The sequence below is a fragment of the Petromyzon marinus genome, chromosome 5 (genome assembly GCF_048934315.1).
Source record: "Petromyzon marinus isolate PM22_M1 ecotype Great Lakes invasive population chromosome 5, UKy_Petmar_22M1.pri1.0, whole genome shotgun sequence".
Taxonomy (NCBI): Eukaryota; Metazoa; Chordata; class Hyperoartia; order Petromyzontiformes; family Petromyzontidae; genus Petromyzon; species Petromyzon marinus.
This window is the reverse complement of record NC_133671.1, coordinates 11,549,878-11,570,157: the sequence shown is the minus strand read 5'-3', so window position 1 is coordinate 11,570,157 and position 20,280 is coordinate 11,549,878. Positions and strand designations below refer to the sequence as shown.

The 20,280-nt window shown below is 42.5% G+C and overlaps 1 protein-coding gene across 5 annotated transcripts in view; it reads left to right on the top strand.

Moving 5' to 3' along the window:
- LOC116939054 (transmembrane protein 132E-like) overlaps positions 1–20,280 on the top strand; it is a 456,039-nt gene that overhangs the window by 216,848 nt on the left and 218,911 nt on the right. For all 5 annotated transcript variants that reach the window (XM_076061554.1, XM_076061566.1, XM_032946937.2 and 2 more), the window contains 2 exons: positions 10,769–10,964; positions 17,983–18,126. In XM_076061554.1, the coding sequence (XP_075917669.1) occupies positions 10,769–10,964; positions 17,983–18,126 (340 nt within the window). The remainder of the gene's footprint in view (positions 1–10,768; positions 10,965–17,982; positions 18,127–20,280) is intronic.

The window sequence follows — 20,280 nt, the reverse complement described above, 5'->3', positions numbered from 1 at the left end:
CATCGGAATTTCCACCCATCCCAAGCAGGATCCTCATGAAAAGTATTTTTGAGTCTCATTTTCTGGGTGAATAAAATACATTATGTTGGCATTACAAAATGATAGAATGGCCCCCGGTGCTTGCAAAAGGACAAACCATCCATCTTAATGCCACGACTGAAGAATGTCACGCTCTGTGATGCTGTGCTGACCACAGCAATGTTGGACTCACAGGACCGTGATCCTCCTTAGGACTGACCCCCACCATGGGCACAAGCTTGTGTGACACAAGCAAGCACCTCCTTGCAGCTAGAACGCATGAGAACACAAGGGAAGGGTACACTAATCCCATTGATCTCTTCAGGTGCATCGGGATAGTATAGTTGCTGTGAAGCCAAACTCTCACCTGCACTTTGGTGTCTGAACTGTAAAAATAAATTCAAGTAATTTCAAACACTTCATCAAAAGGGAAACAAAGATGGCAATAGTTTATATATCAGCTGTAAGAATCATGTTTGTTAATGTTGGTAAAGGGTGGAATTACATTCATATAGAATATAATTTGTCGTAACCAAGATGAATTTGCATCGTGAATTGATAAATCCGTATATTTTAACAGGTGATGCACCCAAGTGCTTTGAAAGAATATTATTAGATAACTCCATTTGAATATTAGCTCTGTAATAACATTATTTTCAGGAATTTGTCAATCCACTGCCAGATATAGGCCTCTCCACACTGTGTCAAGGTTATTTTTTTTTACAATACCTCTACACTCTAATCAGTGAGGGTTACTTTCGGGGAGGGCCAAGACCAGTTAAGATATCACTCAGCATTGATGTTGGTCATGGCCAGGAATCAATCTCGGGACACTGGGTACATCGTGAGTGTGCTAACCACTGCTCCACTACTTCACCCCCTAGAATATTAGCCAATGTTAAGTGTATATATATTGCGAACGTTCTAAAAATTATAGAACATTTTTTTCTCAATTGTTTTTAGGTTGAATCAATGGTCGCATGTGTGCGACTTGCAAAAATATGAAGTAAACTTTGGAATTACATTTTTTTTTATTATATTGGCTTATGATAGTGATCTGCATTTCATTGGATACTAGCGGGAAGTAAAATATATTTAAAAACTTGTCTTAAAAACATGACATATACATACACAAGTACTAAGCGATTGAGAAAGCCCGGCATTCCGTTTGTCTGTCCATTTGTCCATCAACAAAATTATAAGAGGCTTGAAGAAGTCCTGAATCAAAAGTAATAGAAAGTGGTGGATAAATTGTTGATCTAAAAGGTTTCCAAAAATTGTCGACCCCGCCCCACCCTAAAAAAAAAAATTTAGCCCCCCCCGTAGGCATATATACCTACACACTCTACATACAATAGAATGATTTGTATATAGTGACTCTACAGTAGTATCTGGCTCTACAGTAGCATCTACTGACTGTATCGTAGTATCCATTGACCCGACAGTAGTATCTACTGACTCTACAGTAGTATCTACTGACTATATAGTAGTATCTACTGACTCTACAGTAGTATCTACTGACTATATAGTAGTAACTACTAACTCTATAGTAGTATCTGCTGACTATAGCAGTATCTGCTCGACTTTATAGTAGTATCAACCAACTCTATAGATGTGAATACTGACTCTACAGTAGTATCCAATGACTATAGTAGCATCTACTGAATTTATAGTCGTATCTATTGACTCTATAGCAGTATCCACTCACTAAAGTAGTATATGCTGATGCATAGCAGTATCTACTAACTCCATAGTCGTATCTACCGACTCTGCAGTAGTATATACAGACTATAGTGCGGTCTACTGATTGTACTATTATCTACTGACTCTATAGTAGTATCTACCGACTCTATGGTACTATCTACCGACTCTATAGTAGTATCTACTGACTCTACAGTAGTATCTCCCGACTCGATAATAGTATATATCGACACTATATAAGATATATTCTTTGGTTTTGCAGTAAAGTCACGTAGATAGGTTCAAAGAAAATAACAAAAATAACAAAAAAGAGCTATTTTTTCACCTGATGACGATTGCTTGTGTTGCGATCAAAACGTCGTAATTTTTTTGTTTTTATTTTATTTTAACCTATCTACGTGATTTTACCGAAAGACGTAATAAAATAAATTCCTGCAGTCATGAAAGCTTTAAGTCAAGATTTAACTATAGAAGTAGCTACCAACTCTACAGCAGTATATACTGACTATAGTAATATATACTAACTATATAGTAGTATCCACCAACTCGATAGCAGTATCTACTATCACTACATTAGTATGTACTGGCTGTAGTAGTAGTAGCTACTATTACTACAGTAGTATGTACTGGCTGTAGTAGTAACTACTATCACTACAGTCGTATGTACTGGCTGTAGTAGTATCTACTATCACTACAGTCGGATGTATTGGCCGTAGTAGTAGCTATACTAACTCTAGAGCAGTGTGTACTGGCTTTAGTAGTAGCTATACTAATTCTATAGCAGTGTGTACTGAGGTGTAGTAGAAGCTATATTAACTATAAAGCAGTGTGTACTGGCTGTAGTAGTAGCTATACTAACTGTATAGCAGTGTGTACTGAGGTGTAGTAGTAGCTATACTAACTCTATAGCAGTGTGTACTGAGGTGTAGTAGTAGTTATACTAACTCTATAGCAGTGTGTACTGAGGTGTAGTAGTAGCTATACTAACTGTATAGCATTTTGTACTGGCCGTAGTATTAGCGATACGAACTCAATAGCGGTGGGTTCTTGCCGTAGTAGTAGCAGCTATACTAACTCTATAGCAGTGCGTACTGGCCGTAGTAGTAGCTATACTAACTCTATAGCAGTGTGTACTGGCTGTAGTAGTAGCTATACTAACTCTATGATAGTAATATTTGGTTCGTTCGGTTAAGTCACGTAGATATAAAAATAAAGTGATAAAAAAACATGAAAATAAAATGCAAATTTAAAAAAAACAAATAACCATAAATGTAGACTGTAGCCTGTTCTAAATCGGAGTGAGTGTACTGGCAGTCTATAATGTAGCCTGTTATTAAGTTTGGTGAGTGTACTGGCAATCTATCATGCGCAGATGCGTGCTTTGGCGTACCCTCAGCGGCGTAATATAATAATAAAAAGTACTAAATTGTTAATGTAACTACTTTAAAATTGACGAATGCAAAATTCGAATAGCGCTGGCTCACCAAGGGGCTAATCGCGAGTCAAATCCTTCACAAGTTTCGTCCACACACAGACAGACAGACACAGACAGACAAAATTAACTTTCATAGGTAAGGTTTAAAATGTGCTCTGTGATCACGTTCTTATTATGTACTATTGGGTATAAGCATTCAATGAGAACGTGCTTTACGCGTTTTACATGGGCAAAGAATGTCTAACAAGTTGGCAGTCATCAAGAAATTCAGGTCCTTGTAAAAATAGCTTTTTTCAGGAATGAGATGTCAACAATGATTGAAAGTTGATTTTTAAGTAGACAATAATAGGTAGTTATTAATGGCAGCCTCACTGATTGCAGTAAGATGATTAGTGGCAGTCTTAATGGATAATTATAATATACAAAGCATTTATTCCTATTTATAATTTAATGACAGATGAGGTACAACCCTTTCTTGTTGTCTTCTGCCTGGCAATCTGAACTGTTGGGTAATGATAGAGAAAACTGAAATGGAATATCATTAAAAACTGGGATTTGATGGTGATTGACCAAGCTGTGCATATTTAATATTGTTCAAAAAGACTATTGTATCAAGCAGGGGTTAGGAAATGTGTATCTGTAATCGACCACATGTGCACACTATCAATCAAATTCTGGAAAATATGTGATTCTCAAGTGTCTCGGTTTGATCAACAACTAGCAGGAAGTACCCGGCGTTGCCGGGCGAGAAAGACACACACACACATCGACTTACACACACACACACACAGACATCGACCCACACATACAAACACATCGACTTACACACACACGCACATATGGACTCACACAGACATCGACTTTAGACACACACATGGAGTTACACACACACATCGACTCACACACACACATTGACACACACACATATGGACTTACACACACACACAAACATATCGACTACGACACACGTACATGGACTTATACACACACATGGGCCCATGCACACACATCGACTTACACACACGCATCAACTCACACACATGCATTGACTCACACACATATCGACGCACACACACACATGGAAACACACACACACACATGGACTTACACACATATGGACTAACACACACAACAACCATCATTTGCCACAAAGTGGCGGTGACGTCACCATGACACTTGTGCCAGGCTATGTGCACCTTGAGGCCACGTGAAGTGTCGAACGCCCGCTGGCAGGAGGTCACGGGGCAGACCCAGATGCCACAGGTCGACTGACTGAGGTGACTGGTTGATCCACCACCTGTGCCCCCTACTGTGTCAACTTGCTGTGCTTTAGCCACCCGGCGCTCCGCTCGTTGTTGTGAGCATCGCTCCTCCGCTCTCCGTTGTTGTTGGAGGGCGACTGCCTCCAACTGCCCAGTAGCGTCCTTCACGAGCCTCCTCCACAGAAGCCGATCTTGACACCGCTGGTACCAGTTATCGGCAAGTCCACTTAGCTCCACATCCTCCTGTACCACATCACTCCATCTCTTCTCTAGCCCGTGCCGCATCCGTTTAGCCTCCTCTATCTGGCCGAACTAAAGCTGTTTAGGCATGTGGTGGCTGGGCATGCGGGCTACATGGCCCAGACAACGCAGCCTTGCCTGCCGTAGGAGCTCACCGATGGGACTTTGTCCAGATCCTGGTTAAACCCAGGATGGATCGTAGGCAGCCAGCCTAAATGTTTCCAACCGGTGAAGATGTTCCATTAAGGGGGTCCACATTTCGCAAGCGTAGAGAAGGGAGGGAATGACCGTGGCCGAGAAGACCTGGAGCTTTGTGCGGAGCGAGAGACCAGCTAGCTTCCACACAGAGTTGCGCAACCGATGAAAAATAATGCCGCTCGACTGATTCGGAGTGAGACCTCTGCTGTTAAACTGGAGCTGGTGATGAGAACACTGCCCAGGTATGGAAAACTCTCCACAACTGCCCCATCACCAATTGCGAGTTGTGGGGGTGGATTGTCCGAAGGTACAAAATACCCAGGCAGGTGCTTAGTTTTGGTGGGGTTGATGGTAAGGCCCCACCTCTTAGTGGCAAGCTCCAGGTTCAGCAGCAGCACCTCCAACTCCTCCTCTGATTGAGCAGCTATCACCAGATAATTGGCATATTTAATATGGTTGAGCAACAGGGATCCATCCCTTGACCACACCTGGGCGTCGATCAGCCTCCCATTGTATCTGTACCAGATGGAAATTCCTCTGGTACAGCCATTGAAGGCTTCACCAACGACGTGGTTAAATATATGTTAAATAATGTGGGAGCCAAAGGGCTCCCTGTCGCACTCCAAGGTGTACAGGGAATGGCTCTGACTCACTGCCACGTAGTTTTACCGCTCACCATCATGAAGGTCCTTAATGATTGTGAGCAAAGGGTCAGGGACTCTGAATGCACGAATATCAACCCAGAGCCCAGGCCTACTGATAGTATCATAGGCCTTGACCAGGTCAATAAAGCAGAGATGTAGGTCTTGTTGGAATTCCCTACACCTCTGCTGTAGCAGATGGACAGAAAATATGGCATCTGTGCAGGACCGCTCTTTCCTGAAACCACATTGGGGCTCCGCAAGCCTCTCCTCAGCGTGCATAGCAAGGTGATGTTGAATAATCCTTGTAAGAACCTTTCCCGGCACACTGAGGAGTGAGATGCCCCTGTAGTTGTTACAGTCTGTGCGGTCCCCCTTCTTAAAGAGGGGGACTGCCAGGGCATCCTCCCAATCCTCTAGAACCCATCCAGTGGTCCAGATTGTTGTTATGATGTCATGTAGGGCAGTCTGTGCACATACGCCACCATCCCTCAGCATTTTGCTTGGGAGATCATCTCTGCCCGGTGCCTTTCCTGGTCTCAGAATCTGGATCGCCTTCAGTACTTCCTCAACAGATCGCACCTCAGCCAGCCACTTACAGGGGGTGACTTCTTCCTCCAATATTTGAGGCACCGCAGCCTCGTCAGGGTCATCCCCACTTTATCCCATGTTCTTTTCCTGGGTGAGGGATTCCTCCTCCCCCAGGACCTCACATAAATGCTCAACAAATCTGCAAACTTGTTCTTGGGGGTCGGAGATTGGATCACCGTTCTTTCCCCTAATTATGGTAATAGGCGTGGCACTGCAGGTTACTTCTTTGATGGAATTAAAGAGCCATTTGTGATCACGGGCCACTGAGGCAGACTCCTTCTCCTCAGCAACCCGTGACCACCACCCATCCTTATAATTAATCAAGGGTGCATCGAGTTACTATCTGGCCGTAATTTGGCATTCCTGCCATATCTCACCCATTTGTGTACGGCCAACGCCACAGTGCAGGCGCTTGCATCCACGACAGTTCGGATCCCCCCCGGGCGCACAAATGTTAATTCCCCTGCGCTTGCGCAAGCCGCTGGATCCCGCGGCAATGGCTGGAGGGATCCTGTTGGGCCCCTCTAATGCGGCTGTACGGGGATTGCAACTCGTGGGTGCGCAGACCCTAGTGTCCGCTGACAGGGAACCATTTATCCAGGTTTTGAATGCCGTGTTGACGACAGTTGTTGTCTCGCAGGGCACGATTCCTTGCTCATGCGTCGCCTTCGCTTGGTGACGCGTGTGTCATGCGCAGCGTTGAGGCCAGGTCACGGCCGATGCCGCGTTCCGGACCAGATGTCCGCTGGATTGACTCCCTATGCTCGGAAGCGGCAGATTTGTCGGAGTCCCAACGTCATGAATTAAAGTCTCTTTTACGAGATTTTACGGATGTCTTTAGCACCGGTAAATTTGATATTCGCTACACCACCTTGCTAAGTCATCATATTGACACGGGAGATGCCGCTCCCATCTACCAAAACCCTTACAGGCTGAGTCCTGCAGCGAAAGAACATGATTGGCTGGCCGTTGATGAGATGTTGGCCGCAGACATTATTTTACCATCCACTAGCCCATGGGGAGCACCTATTGTCCTCGTTAAAAAAAACACGATGGAAGCTTGCGCTTCTGTGTTGATTTTCGAAAGCTCAACAAAATTTTGGTCGCCGATGCGTACCCTCTTCCACAGATGGACGACTGTCTGGATGCCCTAGCGGGTGCCCAGTACTTTTCTATGCTCGACCTTCTGCCAGGGTTTTGTCAGTTGCCGTTGGACGATGCTTCTAGACCCAAAACGGATTTCCGCACGCCGCAGGGTCTTTTCGAATTCAATCGGCTTCCGATGGGACTCCACTTCGCGCCGACGACGTTCCAACGATTGATGGAACTAGTCCTGGCGGAACTTCAGTGGGACTCTTGTCTAATTTACCTGGATAACGTCATCATCTTTAGCCGCACCTTCGACGGATATCTCAACCGGTTGCGTGCCGTCTTTACAAAAATGCAGGCTGAGCACACAGAAAATTCGGACGTCACCGTACCACCCCCAAATGGATGGTATGGTTGAGCATCTGCACAGAATGCTCACTGCAATGTTAAGCCACCAGGTCAGTGAATCTCAGCTCGACTGGGACTTGCGCATTCCGGGCATGTTGGCAGCATACCGTATGGCCCCTCATGCGTCCACCGGCTATTCACCATTCTTCCTAATGTACGGCAGGGATCACGACCCTCCAATCGACGTTCAACTAGGTGTAGCACCGACTAAAACGGCATCCAAAATGTCTGATTCGGTTCGCTTTAACATCCAGAAGCTGTCCGAAGCACGGGAAGCTTCCAGGGTACATTCTAATTCGCGCCAATTGGCTAATGAACGTCTAGAGGGTCTGCGTACTTCTCGCCATGTTTGGAGTGCGGGTGACGAGGTGTGGCTCCACTGCCCTTACGTTCCGGTGGGAACGTCACGGAAATAATTAAAGCCTTGGCGAGGGCCTGTCATGATCGTCCGCATCGTCCAGCCGCAATGTGTACAAATTAGCTGGGGCCGCTGGTGCTGGTTCGTCCACCCGTCGCGCCTCAAGCCCTTTGTTGCGCTTCGCTATCCCATCTCACCTCCACAATGCCGGGGCCGAGTGTGTAACGTGTCCGACTAGCCGGGGTGTGCTCCTGCTGGGGTGGACCCTCAGCAGAAGTCTGTGCCTCCACCCTCCGATGCCGCGCAACTACTAACACCGCTCCAGACGCCGACGTCTTCTGCTTCCCTGGCCCCGGCCGCCGGGAGCTCCTCTGCCCTGCCGGATGCTCCCTCCGCAGAACCGGCTGATCTGCCGCACGTGCCAGTCCCTCCCAGCTCCTCTGGGGCGAGCGTGCCCGCTTCCACGGGGGGCCCGGCCATGAGAATCACCGTAATTTTATTACGCTATTCCTCAGTAGAGCAGTGTAGACTGACAGAAATGGCTGAAAAGGTTTGCGTACTAAATAATAAAGATATTGATTTAAACGCTTTTTTTTACTGTCCAAAAGTATTTTACGAATTGAAGTAGCTCCAGAAGTAGTAAAATATAGAAATCCTAACAGTGAAAGATTTCATTTGCTCAAGGCATCTTTACACTTAAATTTACAGTGGTTATTAATCCAGGCAGTTTTGCACAAGGAACCTAGGTATCTACATAGCTTATGTCAGGACATTGCCATGGCATTTATCTCAGCATGCTTCTACAGCTCACTGTGACCCATTGATAGTAAATGTGACTCTGTAATATGGAGTTTAGCGTTTTTTGTCTCGTAAATACTATAGAAATGTACAAATATTTAAACTGGTATGTTTAAATACTATACAAATTATTTTGATTGTGTTGCTTCCAATTAAATGGAAGACGTATTTGGTATTTTCTGTAAAATGTATTTTTGTAATGAATAGTGAGTGGTCTTTTTGGACATCAAGTCATACCTTAGTTATCTTTGCAGGTCCAAGATATGCATATGTGAATAACTATAATTAACTTTTTAAAACATATCAGAGATATCTGTCAATGTTCCTTCAGTGTAATTTACAAATATCTTTTGTGAAGTGTCATGAACAAATGTGTTGAGTTTTTGTCATTTGTACTTGTGCACCACTACAAACAAGACAAAGATCCCACAGATAGCCTTAACAGACTGTTGGGGTAAGTGTTGTTAGCAAGCACCTATGAAGGCTGACACCGCACATGAGGTGGTGGGTGGCCAGCACCACGCCTGGCCACCTTTGTCTTCCTAGTAGCGACGTATACACACTGCACCAGGCAATAATGTGAGGCTGAGTCGACCTACGGGAGGCACAGAACCGATTCAGATAATCGTCACTGTTGTTGGCCGTGAGTGGGAATCGAACTCGGGTCGTATCGCACTGAGCTAACCATTGCACTACCGCTCCCCACACTACCACTACCAACACAGTATCACAGTATCACAAACGTTGTTATATTGTTATATTTCCTTTTACCTTGCTTGCAATTGGTCACGTAGTTAACAGTTGGGTTAGCAAATATGTTAGCTATTTGTTTTACACCACTTTTCATTTAAAATATAACAATCAGGAGTTAAATATATAGATCGTTTTATTTTGCATGTCTCTGTTGAATAAATATTTTCATGTATATATGCATTGCAATGATTCCTTGTAGAATATCTTGTTTATTTAAGTAATTTACTAATTATTTGAATTGAAACAATTCACAAAACATTACGTGAATGAATATTCAGCATTGTTGGGAAAGATAGTAAAATATCTGGGTGATTTGTCTCCGTCATTTGTGTACAATCACTTTGTTTGACTGTTTTGTTTAGGGGAAAAGCAAATGTTTAACATCACTAGGGTTCTTCGTGTTTATATTGATATATCTAGTTCCTCCATTGATATAGATTTTTTTAAACAATTAATTTATTATAAGTATGCAAGCCATGCTATATGTGGTTTGGGCCATTTGACCAATACATTGCCTGAAGGCTCATTTATGGTAAGTATATTAATTTCAATACTATACGTCCCTGAGGTTTCTGAACATTTAAATTTGCATCATTTGAATTCCATGGTGAAGTTACAGTGTACTTTTAGATTAACTTCACTTATTTATATATTTAACTCAATGAGAGGAGAAAACTTATTTTAAGGATTAATTCAACTGGGCTTAAACTTCAACTTTCATTCTGAAAGTTTGTTATAGCTCCTGTGAGAATAAAAACACAGTCTTCACACAATATAATATATGGAACCAATGTTTGTATGCTAATTTTCCATGCTATGCCAGTTAGACATTCTGCCAGTTTGAAGTGAAGGAGAAACAAATGTGCCTCCCAAACACAATTTGCAAACCAACCATGGTCGTCTCATTTAGGAGTAATTTTCACCGTTTATTTTTTTGGAATTGCAGACTGGAGTGCAATTTAATGGCTGGCATTGCGACTACATTTCGGAACAACTTAGTGGTTTCTGACATTTATGTAAAATTGACCATCCAGGTGTGTAGCTAAGAGAGGACATTGACGAGTGGCTATGAAATACTGTGCATGTAATAATACCAAACATATATTTCCACATTTAAGGGTCCATTAGTCACACCAAGGCTGGGTTTGGAGGTATTTTCTGAATTCTGATTACCGGGCTTTTTTGGAAAAGACTGTTTCGTCTAAATGGGACCACAGAGCCACATTACTAATGAGAGTGTCCTTTCATGCTTTGCTTTTTTTACTGTGGTGAGCAGCATAGCAAAGAAGAGTGAGATAGCGCAACTGGTGTTCGAGATGGAGAACATCACCAGTCAGACGGTAACTCGCCGCATTCTCTGGCACGTCGGCTCCTCTGCGCCGGGGCTGCCCTTGGAGGCCCAGCCAGGCCAGGTCACGACGGAGATCACCATCACGCAGCTTAACCTCACCACTATCATCCCCTTCCCGAAGGTAATGTTGATCTCGAGATGATGAGTCTCATGCATAGTTTCCACGAGCAATGGGCATCTCTGGCCCGGGAAGGCCCAGGAATAGTCCAGGAGTAGCCCAGTAGTAGAAGCTTGGGGTGCCCTCTATGCTTGTGAGAAAATTAGGCTCTGTGGGCTCAGCCCCTGCCTCTTCTTACTCTTAAACCCATTTCTCTCTGTACTCCCCATGGCTGAGATTCGTGGGTGTGCTTCGCAGCCCTGTGGTCTGACCTTAGTTTAAAGGGACTATTTTGCAATACTCCGTTGGCAGTGTTGCAAAAGCACAACACGTAACTCAACACATTCATCGATAACACTGCCTAAGCAAGGAAAAAATATAGATATGTAATTTTTATCGGTTAAGACAGTGTTACTGAAAAAGATGATAGGTGTTAAGTTTAAAGGACAGGGCATACAACAATTCAGCAAGGGGATTCAGTCCCTTCCACCACCACCTCCCTCTCCCCTGATTTAAACTATGTTTTCATCCATCACTTAGTTTCAACACTAATAAAGGTGGGACTTTAAACATAGCAAGTGATGCTGCAGCACGCACAATTTGCTTCTACATTGACTCCGTGACTTTATGACTAGAATCAGTCAGAGCATGTGGTCCAGGGCAAGATGAGAGCATGAAGATAGCCTAGGGGGACAATGTTAACTGAGCCAGCACAGTTAAAACCGGCTGTGGAAACAATGCATAAGCGAGTACCATGCCTATTATTAGTATTACTTTTTCCTGGTAAAGAGATTCTCTGAAATATTATTGCTTCAGATTCGAATTCTTAATATACGAAATATATTTAGCAAGGTAACTTAAATTTCAGCTACATGTTTTTTGGGTGGAGCGGTGGTGGAATAGTCAACACACTGCGCTGCAAAGCAAGTGATTTGGGCCCATTACAAGCCATGTATATCGTTGTTTGTAAGTGGTACCAACTTTAAAATGAGTAGCTGGTGCAATGTATAATCGTCAGCAATTGACAGTCAGTAATTTAGGAATGGTGTTTACCTCACCTACCCCTTGTATGCTTTGTCGACCTTAATAGGATTTAATTAAAAGCATCTGCCCGAATATGATCTTTGTCTTCACATGTTGGTTAATAAGCAAATACGTATATAAATAGTCCTTTAATACACTATTAGTACCATTTTTCATCAGTGGAAGGGATATTCTGTGTCAGTGGTGCATGTGTATACTGATTTTTGCAAATACTTTAAGCAACCACCAGCGCGAATCACTCATCATATGCCAGCTTTCGTAGATAACCGAATACATGTGAATTATAACTGTACTACCTCTATAAGTAACGGGGGTGTGGTAGAATTGCGGTGCAGTGGTTATCGTACTGCAGTATGAATTCAGCCACTGCGCCTCCGAGCCACTGAGTCCATAGCCATGGCTAACATAAGTGGCAATTCATATGTTGGTCCTCACAACATGGTTAAGTCATGGTCAAACAAGCTGACAGTACAGGAGAAGCCTTCATCCAATGGTAGATTATTGAAGCAATGTACACGATTCTCATGTATTAATAAATTAAACAATATAATTCGAAACATGTTTTAACCATATAAATGCAAAGCTTATGTCACCTTAGTGGAATATGCAGCAGCACAAAAAGGACCCGGTGTTGAATGACTTGATTGGCTGTTGGGGCGAAGTGCTTCAGGATAATTAAAGTGTCTTGGCCTTTTTACACAGGGTAGTGGCTTCGCAACCAGTATCACACTCAGTTGCCTTTCATCTCCCGCATGGCCTGCAACACTCTGGATACTTATTTGTAGCAAAGTTAGCCAGGGCATTTGGCCAGCAGTCACACAGAGTCACAGATGTAAGATGCCATTCATAATTTGTTGTGGCACCACCGTAGCTCGTGAGAGCACTGCCACAATGCAGCTCAAGCGCAGGCCATATCACGAAGCATGATGAAGTGTACAGAGCAAAGTCTTGCTCACCCTTATTGAACTATTAGGTGTTTGCATTACATTTGGGTGGAATGCTTTACATATTTGAAATACAGTTAAACTTTGGTGCACTCAATTATTTTTGTTCAAAACTGGCGAACTCAGACACTAAACTCACAATCATTATTACAAGCAAGGCGTACTTAAGATCTATAGTCCAACCTATTACAGAGAGGTTTTTAAGCAGTTGTCTACTGTTTTGTAGAAATATTAGCACATAATACGTGAGCATTTTAAACATTCGGTCATTGTGGGTCAGACTGTCAGACATGATGGAAAATACTTAATTACTAAAAGCTCTCATCATCATCGTCAGCCATGTTGTATCCACTGTTGGAAGAAGGCCTCCTCACGCCTTGGCTACCCCACCAGGGTTGTTCACTGCTTTGTCTGCCATTCCATATTTGTCAAGTATAACCACTTATTCTGCAATATTTACAGTAGCTCAACTCTCAATCTGCGAGAGCAGTGGTGTCTGACTGACAGTGTTTATTTAAAAAAAAAACAGTATTTCACTTACAAATAAAATTCTAGCACAATTCACCAATCGTTGAAGGCATCGCGTGATTTGTATTCATTTAATTGCAAGATGCACAGATTTTTTTCAGCAGTGTGCATAACATGTAAAAAAATCCAAATGTCGAAATTCCCCCAGTAGGCATATTTGAGGATCAGACATTTTCCTTTCCGTTTTATGCCTGTGCCCTTTGTGGTAACTTTACACAAATTTCTTCTTGCCTCCTACCTGATGCCACAATGATCTCACTGGTTCTAAGTGATCGCACGGTGCCATTGAGAGTTTGAATATTTACGTTGAATAATTATGAAACGAATATGCATGACTCAAAGCCTTTTGTTCAGACCACTGCTGAATGAAGGCCCTCTTGTGCCATGTCAGTCATGAATGCTGTTTAACCATACTTCACTACTCTAGTTAGTGCTGGCTGTGAAGGAGGGGCCGAAACTGATTCAGATATCACTCTCCGCGAATGTGAGTCGTGGCCAGGAACAAAATTTGAGTCACCATGTACATTCCATCTTGCCACTGTTTCTCTCCAAATTGATCGTTAACTCATGACAATCACATGCTGGACATACTAAAGATTATTAAATATATTGCCTATTCGCCTCTGATGTTAGCCTCGACCCAGAAATGAACTCTGGTCACCAGGTTCATTGTGTAGCACACTAACTACTTCACACATGTTTCATGCCAAAACAACTTATTTTGTGCAAATGTTTATGTTTCATTGCAATCAACCCCTTTATTGTTGCCACGGTGTTTCTTTAAATGTTAGCTGTTGTGTAAAATTCGAGGTAAACTGATTCTGTGCACATTCGTTTACTTTTTAAAATGAGCTGCGCTAAAATATTAACATAACAATGCTATACAGTGAGGGAAAAAAGTATTTGATCCCCTGCTGATTTTGTACATTTGCCCACTGACAAAGAAATGATCAGTCTATAATTGTAATGGTAGTTTTATTTGAACAGTGAGAGTCAGAATAACAACAACAAAATCCAGAAAAAAGCATGTCAAAATGTTATAATTGATTTGCATTTTAATGAGGGAAATACGTATTTGACTCCTCTGCAAAACATAACTTAGTACTTGGTGGCAAAACCCTTGTTGGCAATCACAGAGGTCAGACGTTTCTTGTAGTTGGCCACCAGGTTTGCACACATCTCAGGAGGGATTTTGTCCCACTCCTCTTTGCAGATCTTCTCCAAATCATTAAGGTTTCGAGGCTGACGTTTGGCAACTCGAACCTTCAGCTTCCTCCACAGATTTTCTATGGGATTACGGTCTGGAGGCTGGCTAGGCCACTCCAGGACCTTAATGTGCTTCTTCTTGAGCCACTCCTTTGTTGCCTTGGCCGTGTGTTTTGGGTCATTGTCATGCTGGAATACCCATCCACGACCCATTTTCAATGCACTGGCTGAGGGAAGGAGGTTCTCACCCAAGATTTGACGGTACATGGCCCTGTCCATCGTCCCTTTGATGCGGTGAAGTTGTTCTGTCCCCTTAGCAGAAAAACACCCCCAAAGCATGTTTCCACTTCCATGTTTGACGGTGGGGATGGTGTTCTTGGGGTCATAGGCAGCATTCCTCCTCCTCCAAACACGGCGAGTTGAGTTGATGCCAAAGAGCTCCATTTTGGTCTCATCTGACCACAACACTTTCACCCAGTTGTCCTCTGAATCATTCAGATGTTCATTGGAAAACTTCAGACGGGCATGTATATGTGCTTTCTTGAGCAGGGGGACCTTGCGGGTGCTGCAGGATTTCAGTCCTTCACGGCGTAGTGTGTTACTAATTGTTTTCTTGGTGACTATGCTCCCAGCTGCCTTGAGCTCATTGACAAGATCCTCCCGTGTAGTTCTGGGTTGATTCCTCACCGTTCTCATGATCATTGCAACTCCACGAGGTGAGATCTTGCATGGAGCCCTAGGCCGAGAATTATTGACAGTTCTTTTGTGTTTCTTTCATTTGCGAATAATCGCACCAACTGTTGTCACCTTCTCACCAAGCTGCTTGGAAATGGTCTTGTAGCCCATTCCAGCCTTGTGTAGGTCTACAATCTTGTCCCTGACATTCTTGGAGAGCTCTTTGGTCTTGGCCATGGTGGAGAGTTTGGAATCTGATTGATTGCTTCTGTGGACAGGTGTCTTTTACACAGGTAATGAGCTGATATTAGGAGCACTCCCGTTTAGAGTGTGCTCCTAATCTCAGCTCGTTACCTGTATAGAAGACACCTGGGAGCCAGAAATCATTCTGATTGAGAGGGGGTTAAATACTTATTTCCCTCATTAAAATGCAAATCAATTTATAACATTTTTGACATGCCTTTTTCTGGATTTTTTTGTTGTTATTCTGTCTCTCACTCTTCAAATAAACCTACCATTAAAATTTTTGACTGATCATTTCTTTGTCAGTGGGCATACGTACAAAATCAGCAGGGGATCAAATACTTCATAATAAAGGTTTTTGGGTTAGATCGCGTTTATTTATAAATATGTCGTAACCCTCCACCACCCGACACGGCCAATCAGCAAAAAAAGTGTCACGTTGACAAAAGACAAATAATTCACTTTTTTAGCTGATTGGCCGTGTCGGGTGGTGGAGGGTTACAACACATTTATAAATAAACGCGATCTAACCCAAAAACCTTTATTATGAATAATATTGGTCGCGAAAGCCTACGTGTTAAACTGATCAAATACTTTTTTCACTCACTGTATGTATGGAAAGCATATGAATAAACTCACATTGGACGCTCGCTCAACCAGCAGATTCTACAGTCCTCTTCCGTCACCTGACCGGGCTCCCTTCTCGATCATTCCCGTAGCAACCGGTCCCTTGGTAACTCACAGCTAACACCCCTGTATTTATCTCCCGTGGCCACTAGTGCATTCACACTGTAGTCTGACTCCTCTGTCATTACCTCTCACACTGCATGTAGACTCTACTGTGATTACACATTCATACAAAAGAACAGACTGGATCATGCAATAACCTGTGGCTGCACTCTTTGATACACAGTGCCCATGTAGATATGAACTTCACCGTGAGACCGTAATATTGTTTGACAAAATTCACACATTATTATTGGAATTTGTTCATGTTTCAAATTAAAATATACCTAAATAGCATGTTAATCCAATCAGGTGGTGCAGCATGACAGTAATAATAATAATAACTATAGCACACTTGGCACAAGGCCCAAAAGGGCTTTACATGAAGCCCAAGTTACGGAGAGCACATGCTGTAAAACAGGTGAGTTTTATGATGCGATTTTAAAAATGTAACAGACTCAGTTTCCTTAATAGACCGAGGAAGGGAATTTCTCAATCACAGAGCCTGGCTGCAAAAATGCTTTGTTTCCCATAGAAAAAAGTTTGGTCTCTGGATTAATGAGTTTCTACCAGAATGAGCAAAAACTAAGTTTTCACAGTGGAATATATAAATGTACCAAATTGGTGAGATAATTAAGAGAGCGTGTGTCTTGCAAGCAGAATGTTACGAGTTCAAATATACGTGAGGGCTCAACTCAGACGTTCGTGCCTATGGTCAATAAGATGAGTACCACTTTGTGGGGAAATCAGCAGTGGTTGTCCAATGGAAAATCTCACCCTCACCATAAAATGTGGAACTTCCACTACTTCCTGAGGCCTCTAACGAAGAGATAAGTACTCTCACGCTCTAAATTGAGCAGGAATCTACAAATAATTCTTGACAATTTTATAATAATACTTTATGTGCACATTTTAAATAGGATTGCCACCTGCCCTGGTTTTCCCAGGATTGTCTGTAAGTCTACCCAGGACATTACATTCCCAGTTTTTGTCAGTTGCACAAGAATACACCATTCGACACAATGCATATATAGGTACGGTAGTTCTCCCCTCTAAAAGTATTGTGAGATATTATTTTTACCATGATACGTCATGTTTTTTTTTTACCCCAGGGGTTAAAAACTCTAGTTCAACTCTAGTTCTTTGTGGCCTTGCCCCACGTTATCCTGCTTCTCTTATATCTATGCTGTCCCCTCTCCTCCTCTTCATTCTCATTCTTCTCTCTCTCTCTTTGTCCCTTCTTCTCTCTGTACCCGATCTCATTTTCGATATTTCTCCCTCCTTACACCTCTCCACTGGAATAAACTTCCCTTTTACATTAAGCAGTTCTCCTCAACCTCCTTTCATTCCTCTCTCAAAGCTCACTTCTTATCCTTTGCCCATTATCTTACTCTTCCACCCCTTCACCCCTCCACTCCATCCCGTCCCTCCCTTGTCCTTTCGTAATCCCTATGTGCCTTCTGTTACGGTCACTCATTCCTCAGCCCTTGCACGCCTCGGCCATCTAAGTCACTTGGTTTTGTTAATGCTTTTTAAAGTACGAAATTTGCCTTGAGCTAAGGTGCTCTGGAAATATAACAAGTGAATGTTAGAAATCAAACATGGCCACTACATGTTGGTATACGGTGCTTGACTGTTTTTATTGTTTATTTTAATCCCATTTTTAATGCTGTTAGTTTCCAGAGCTGGTGAATACGGCAGTGCTGACAGGCCAGCTGGTGAGAATGCCCTTACAAGTGGTGGCTATTGACACGAGTGGCATTCTATTGGATGTGTCGCAGCGTGCACACTGCCAGTCAGCAGACGAAGACGTCCTTAAGGTACCACAAAAACGTGTTATAATCGGATTATAATGCAATACATATAAGAGCTTCTGCCTGCAAAGGACATTCAGGAGAGTCACTGGGCAATATCCAAAAATGCTTCACATTCGGGAAGTACTCTTTTGTCTGACAAAATGTGCATACATCCTTGTGTGCCATTATTTACAGCCGCAGGGTATGCAATTGTTTTCCTTTGAAAGATACGGGTGTGAAGTTTTCCTTGCAGTCAACTCTGGGTTGCTGTCGGCACTAGGTTCCTGTGTAAAAACATGGACAGAACAGTTGTTTGCTGCATGTCATTCTCCAAGTGTAGCATAGCAAAATTAATGCACATACATATCTGAAAAGCTCGGAGCACAGACTTCAGACTGTCCATATACACCCTACTGCAACAAGTTGTGCAAATGTTTGGCCCACCATTATGTATTACCTCTGTATGCTCATCCTGCCTCATTTTACACGACATATATAATTCTTGTGCTGCATCATGTGATCGCTCGCACACACAGGAGGGGTTTAATAAACAATCAGTAGATGGTGATTGGTTCAAAACATATTGTGCTTACTTTGAAGAAGATTCACCAAACGACTGAACAACCAATTAACTTGTGTTTTTGTACAAGTATTTTAAATAGTCTTGTTAAAGTGTTAACTGAAATTATAGAAAGCATACTTGAAAACAGTGATAAAAATATATGAAATAAGTCAAAGAGTTCTGAATGCATACTTTGTGTTGTGATATGATACAAACACAGCGTTTGGAATTAAACATTTTATGAGATGAAAAATATGTTTTTAAACATCAAAAGAAAGATATGTTTCCCTCATAATGTTTCATATGTATTAGGTTGTGCATACAGTTTAAGTGTGAGGGAGTTGTATGAAGATGATGCATGCTATGTGCACCCTCCAACTTTAACAAGGTCGTTGCAGGGCACTGGAGTGGAAACATGTATGCCTAACAGCAAGAAGGGTTTGGAATCGATTCCTGACTTGGGTGCCTGTATGTGTGGTATTTGTATGTTCTCCCCACTCTGCATGGGTTTTTTTTTTAGTTCTTGAGTTTTTCCCATAGCTAAAAAAAAGACATAGAATGTCAGCGGTGTATGACAAACATCCCAATGCTGAAACATTACCTGTCTTGAGATTCGGTGAGGTCTTCCCACGTAAACAAGTGTAATACTAATAATGGCAATAAAATGACTGTATTATGTAAGACTGTTGATGAACCATGATAAAGATTCCTGAGACCGTTGTCTAATCATACAGTACAATTTTGAAATATATATTTCACTATTTAGTTTTACCAGGTAAGGCCCATTGAGCTATGTAGCTCTTTTTCAGAAGCGACCTGGCCACAAATGGTAGCTCAACGAAGTGGCTTATCACGTGGAAGTTTATAGCAGCCAAAAACTGGAAACACATGTTTCTACATGTGGAGGGAAAACCCGGAGGACCCGGAGAAAATCCACGAGACCACGGGGAGAACATGTAAACTCCAAATTTGCAGGCGCCAGGGTCGGGATCGAACCCACGACCTCCTACATACCAGGCGATGTATTTAACATCTCGCCACAATGACCAAAATAGACTGGCAGTTTGGAGATAAACAAAGTAGCTGCAAGATGGGTGCTTAGTATGTTGACCAAAAATGAACTAGAGTCAAGAAATTAGGAGTTCCTGGACCAGTACCAATAATACACTGAAATTTATCTTGCCAGATTTGTGATAAAAAATGAATAATGGGTCCACTGTTTTGATCTAGAAACCAATGTGTAGAGTTTTCATTGGGAATTTTATGGATCACCCGTGCCATTAAAATTTTGAGTTAAATCCTCTGCTGACAAATGGCCTCAGGTTTCTGGGTTACTGATGGAGTCACACTGATTATTTGGAAAATGAAGGGACAATGAAAGTGCATTACTACGTAGAATTAATCACAAGATTAGATCATACGATAAAATATGTGAGGTGGCCGGGTGACTCAGAAGTCAGAGCACTCTGCCACCATGACTAAGATCCTAGGTTTGAATCTGGGTTTCATCCCTGTGATTATATATCTTCATTTTAAGGCAGTGTTATTGATACGTGTTGAGTTTTTTTGCTTATTTGTGCTTGTGCGCAAATAATAAGTAATATAGCGAGTTTATG